Source organism: Lipotes vexillifer, unplaced genomic scaffold (assembly GCF_000442215.2).
Source record: "Lipotes vexillifer unplaced genomic scaffold, Lipotes_vexillifer_v1.1 scaffold232, whole genome shotgun sequence".
Lineage (NCBI taxonomy): Eukaryota > Metazoa > Chordata > Mammalia > Artiodactyla > Lipotidae > Lipotes > Lipotes vexillifer.
In genome coordinates, this window is record NW_006793997.1 from 1,281,467 (window position 1) to 1,287,466 (window position 6,000).

General features: G+C 36.2%; 1 protein-coding gene across 2 annotated transcripts in view; it reads left to right on the forward strand.

The window, feature by feature from the left end:
• The window catches only part of SMG1 (SMG1 nonsense mediated mRNA decay associated PI3K related kinase), a 94,906-nt gene that overhangs the window by 35,998 nt on the left and 52,908 nt on the right, over nt 1–6,000 (forward strand). For both annotated transcript variants that reach the window (XM_007466932.1, XM_007466933.1), the window contains exons 10-13: nt 100–273; nt 2,095–2,319; nt 4,078–4,179; nt 4,794–5,063. In XM_007466932.1, coding sequence (XP_007466994.1) covers nt 100–273; nt 2,095–2,319; nt 4,078–4,179; nt 4,794–5,063 — 771 coding nt within the window. The remainder of the gene's footprint in view (nt 1–99; nt 274–2,094; nt 2,320–4,077; nt 4,180–4,793; nt 5,064–6,000) is intronic.

Consider the following 6,000-nt stretch of genomic DNA (forward strand, 5'->3'; position numbering starts at 1 on the left):
TTGTAAAAATGTATTATAAAGTTAATTGATTTAAAAATTGGGAGTTTTTTGTTTTTTAAACAATGTCTTAAGTAAGAATGCTGTTGAATTCACATCTAGGACCTCAGCCATGTGGCCTCTGGGGAGTCAGTGGATGAAGATGTTCCACCTCCATCCGTGTCCTTACCAAAGTTGGCAGCGCTGCTCCGGGTATTCAGTACTGTGGTGAGGAGCATTGGGGAACGTTTCAGCCCAATTCGGGGTCCTCCAATTACTGAGGCATACGTAACAGATGTAAGTTTTAGTAGTCTTTGGTATCATTCAGCAAAAATTGCCTTTTCTTTTAAATGCTTCTGTTTACCTAGTGAGCTATGTTATTAATCCCTCATTTGTTTAGCATGTGTGTAGGTGTCTGGCCACTTTCTTAAATGGCCAGAAAAGTAGGGAATTCTATATCTCTCCCCTCACCCCCCAACCTGATGAAAAAAAGTCCACTCTGAATTTTTAAATGCCTATGAACTTTTCTTTTAGGAGATTCTCTGTAGGTTCATTTATTCTTGTTTTTAATATGAATTTTAAAATCTTATTCTTTAGTTTTTTAATAATACTGAGTTTTGCTTTAAAATTATTGTGTCTCCTTTTAGTTTTTCAACATACTAAGAATAACTCTTAACAGAGAAGGCCTCGAAAAGTAATTTTCTCTAAGCATGACAGGATGAAACAACTTGATAGCCTGACATCAAAGGATATAAAGATATAAGAACTTAAACTATGTAATAGCCTGAGACCAATTATAAGAGGTAGCTAGATTGCCACATTTCAGCAGCCCCAGACATCAGCTGCACTGTATTACAGTCCAGTGAGTGGTTCAGAGTAATGAATGTGAGAAATGAACCCCCATCATTATATTCTGCATGAATAAGAAGGGAGAAGAAACCTGTGTGATAAAGTCATAAAAGATTTAACCTAAATGATTAAAATTTTACTGCTAGTGTAAAATTCTAGCTTTTATGAGCATTTACTTTTGTTGAACACTTTGCTAGATAAAATAAGACATTAATTATATATGTAATTCTCGGTAAGTTAATTGTGTATTTGAGCAGAAATGTCCTGAAGATAATTAAAACCAGCATGTTAATATTTTGAAACTGATCCAAGTGGTTTAATATTTTTATTTTTACTGTCTAAAAGATGGGTGGTTGATGACTTCGTCAGTATTGAAATAGAAGCAGTTTATTATATCTATTTATTTATATCTGTAAAACAAAAGGACAGGAATGTATCATTTTCCAGGATAGTTCTATATTAAATGTACTCTTTTATGAAGGTCTTTTAGGTCTTTGCCAAAAATGGTCTTTTAGGCCTTTAAAATCTATATGCAGGTTTACAAAAAACCCCTATATGTAGTGGTGGTTGAATATTACCGAAAAATTTGAGAAATATTTTTCTGTATCAATCTTTTCTATATCTGTTTTTCTGTACTTGTTTTTTCCTAAGTTATTTTTATTAGAAATGTAGTACATTGACTACTATAGTTTACTGGGGTTTTTGGGGGCTGGAAATGATAAGATTTTCATAATCCTCAAATAGGTATTATATGTTATGAATGAGAATATTTATATTTATCTTTACATAGAGACCATCAGTACCTGAACTTTCATGAGCTAAAGCTATCTTGGATATTTAGTTTTAAAAGATTGATTAAAAGTCCAAGTGCTAGATTACGGAAAGTTATTCTCACGGCAGGTTATTCCCATGTTGTTAATACGGTTACTGTTCTAAGTTCTGGTGTATTTCATGATTATTATGCAGATTCTGAACTTCAACCATTTAGTGACTTTGGTGGGGGGATAGGGATTGGGTATAAGGGAAATAGAGTATGGCAAATTCCATTCCTCTCACAATAGTACTTTAGAATACTTAGGCAGTATCCTTTTTGTGTGTTGTACCAGATATACCTTTATTATTATTCAGCCACTGAGAACTAGAATATTAAGAGACTACTGACAAGGCAGGCAGTTAATTTTCAATAGAAACTGCATTAAACAGAAAATATTTCTTGCTCTGTGGAAGAATATGAGTTTTTTTTAAAGCTGCTTGTTTTCCCCATTGCAGGTTCTGTACAGAGTAATGAGATGTGTGACGGCTGCAAACCAGGTGTTTTTTTCTGAGGCTGTGTTGACAGCTGCTAATGAGTGTGTTGGTGTTTTGCTCGGCAGCTTGGATCCTAGCATGACTATACATTGTGACATGGTTATTACATATGGATTAGATCAGCTGGAGAATTGCCGGACTTGTGGTACAGATTATATCATCTCAGTCTTGAATTTACTCACATTGGTATGTGAATTCTTTTTTAATATGTTTATTCAGGCCCTTAAATTTAAATTGATGGCGGAAGAAGTTAAGCCCTTGTTTGTGTTTTTTTGCATTAGTTAGTCTTATCTATATAATCTAGTTTGTTTTTGCTCTAGTATCTGTGTACTTTTAGTATTTGAGAGCTCATCTCAGTGTAGCTGTACTTTTTTTTTTGGATGAAATATCATCCTTCACATGAGACTATCTAGCACTCCTGATAAATACTGTGTAGAGAAGGTACTTGATAGCTATTTTGAAAGACTTACGTTTTGTTTCTGAAACATGAAAACTTCTTTGATAGTTTTTATTGTTTTCTTAATCATAAATATCCCCCCTCTCTCCACCTTTTATTATGGACCTTTTGAAGTATATTAAAAAAAAGTAGAGTAGTATAATGAATCTCTGCATACTTAATACTCAGTTTCTATAATTAGAAGCACATGGCCCATCTGGTTTCATCTAGGCCTCCTACGCTCTGCCTCCTCCTTGCCATCCCTGCATCCCCAACTGGATTATTTCAAAGCAAATTCTACATGACATTCTGCTAAACATTTCTGCCATAGTTACACTTCCCTTTGCCAATGTGAAAAAAAACCCATGTTTAAGTGTACATACATGTATACTATTTCGGTATCTAAACGTTTTAATGTCACAATGTTAAGGCCTAAACATATAGCTTAGATATATTACTTTTTTATTTAATAGATTATTTTTCAGAGCAGTTTTTAGGTTTACAGAAAAATTAAGCAGAATGTACAAAGTTCCCATATAACCTCTTCCCCCAATAGTTTCCTCTATTACTAATATCTTGTTTTAGTGTGGTACTTTTATTACAACTGATGAGCCAAATTGAGACATCATTATTTTATTTTTATTTTTTTTTTCTTGCGTTATGCGGGCCTCTCACTGTTGTGGCCTCTCCCATTTGTGGAGCACAGGCTCCGGACGCGCAGGCTCAGCGGCCATGGCTCACGGGCCCAGCCGCTCCGCGGCATGCGGGATCCTCCCGAAACGGGGCACGAACCCGCGTCTCCTGCATCGGCAGGCGGACTCTCAAGCACTGCGCCACCAGGGAAGCCCCGAGACATCATTATTAATTAAAGTCCATAGTTTACTTTAGGGTTCACTCTCTGTATTGTACATTCTGTGGGTTTGACAAATGCATAATGCCATGTATTCACCATTACAGTATCATGCAGAAGGGTTTCAATGCCCTAAAAATCCCTTGTGTTCCACCTATTCTCTCCCCTCTTCTGGCTGGCAATCACTGATCTTTTTACTGTCTCTATAGTTTTTGTTTGTTTGTTTGTTTTAATTTATTTATTTTTGGCTGCACTGGGTCTTCGTTGCTGTGCGTGGGCTTCTCATTGTGGTGGCTTGTCTTGTTGTGGAGCATGGACTCTAGGCACGCGGGCTTCAGTAGTTGTGGCACGTGGGCTCAATAGTTGTGACTCGTGGGCTCTAGAGTGCAGGCTTAGTAGTTGTGGCGCACGGGCTTAGTTGCTCGGCGGCATCTTCCCGGACCAGGGCTCGAACCCATGTCCCCTGCATTGGCAGGTGGATTCTTAACCACTGCACCACCAGGGAAGCCCCTATAGTTTTGCCTTTTCCAGAGTGTCATATAGTTAGAATCATACAGTACGCAGCCTTTTCATTTTTTTTTCCCTTAGAAATATGCATTTAAGATTCCTCCATGTTCTTTTGTGAATTGATAGCTCATTTCTTATTTTATTCTTTTAGATCGTTGAACAGATAAATACAAAACTGCCATCATCATTTGTAGAAAAACTATTTATACCATCATCTAAACTACTATTTTTGCGTTATCATAAAGAAAAAGAGGTAAGTGATTCATTGATCAGACTTTTGATAATCTTAGGTCATTGAAGAGTTTGACTCTTGTTCCTTAGTAGGCTACATAAATGAAATCGAAATGATGAATATTTGATTTAGAATATAGAAATTATAATGATTCACTTAATATTTGATTTTCATACTGTATACCTTGATGAGTGCTATGATCGTTTTTTCAGATTTTATTAAATTTGTTTTATTAAAATGTGATGTGTATGTTGTAAATAAAACTTCATTGTTAGCTTCTTAACTGACTCCCAGTCAAAGCCACTATAGACTTTCTAAGTAGATGTAGGAAAACCTATCTTAATAAAATGCTGTTTGTATGTGTTTTGATACTGGCTTGAAAAAAAAAAAGGACTTTTAAGAAATTTCACATTGTCATTTTTAACTTAGAGGACGCTTTTTAAAATAAAGCTTTATAGATTTTAAAATGCTTACTGATACTATGTAGGTTTCCTCAATTGTTTTTTTTAAAATTAAGGTCTTTGGTGTTTTGGACAGTAAATTTATCAGTCTTAAACTGATGTGCATCATCACCATTATGCAGATAGTAATATACTTTCCATTTAATTATCACTTTCCTGAATTCTTTTTTTAAGGTTGTTGCTGTAGCCCATGCTGTTTATCAAGCAGTGCTCAGCCTGAAGAATATTCCTGTTCTGGAGACTGCCTATAAATTAATTTTGGGAGAAATGACTTGTGCCCTAAACAACCTGTTACATAGTCTACAACTTCCTGTTGCCTGTTCCGAAATAAAACATGAGGCTTTTAAGAATCATGTATTCAATGTAGACAATGCAAAATTTGTAGTTATATTTGACCTCAGTGCTCTGACTACAATTGGAAATGCTAAAAACTCACTGATTGGGGTGAGTATTTACTTGTAATGACTTTGTTTTATCCCATTTCAGCCTCTTCTTATTGCATGTTTACATATTTCATTTACCTATCAAGGCAGTGTGTCTACAGAATCACATAGATCAAACGGCCATATTTTGGACATGCCTGGATAATTAAAATTGACAGGAATATTTTCTTGCCATTATGTTTAGCTCTTGCTTTCCTTGATAAGTTTTTTATATTTGTTTTATTTTTTACGAAACGTATTTTAATGCTTTCTCCTATTTACTCTAGTATGCTTTTAGAAAAATTGCCAACATTTTCCACAGGGCAAGTTTATACGAAGTTCTTTTAATGTGCAACCCCTTCTTCCCCTGGTACTCTTTTCCTTCTTCCCACTAGAGTTAGTGCTTCCATATGGTCCTTATTTTTTTTTTTTTTTTTTTTTTTTTCCTTGCGTTATGCGGGCCTCTCACTGTTGTGGCCTCTCCCATTTGCGGAGCACAGGCTCCGGACGCGCAGGCTCAGTGGCCATGGCTCACGGGCCCAGCCGCTCCGCGGCATGTGGGATCTTCCCGAAACGGGGCACGAACCCGCGTCTCCTGCATCAGCAGGCGGACTCTCAAGCACTGCGCCACCAGGGAAGCCCGTCCTTATTTTTTGACTAACTACTTTTCTCCAAGAACATTCATATATTCTTTTGGAAAAAGAATAAAGATTTCCTGTAAGAAATTTGAAGTGACCATGCTTTTCATTTATAATTATTGCTGTGGTTAGTATATTTCTCCCTCCTATTGGACCTTGCGGGATTGAAAAACATTTATAATGAAAAGTAATGGGATATTATTAAGGGGATAATGTAGTCTGAGAGAAGGGAGGGAAGAGTCAAGATTTCATGTTTATATTTGCATGCTTTCCATATTGTTAGATCAGATTGCCCTGTGTCCCTCCATAGCTGCTCTTTCC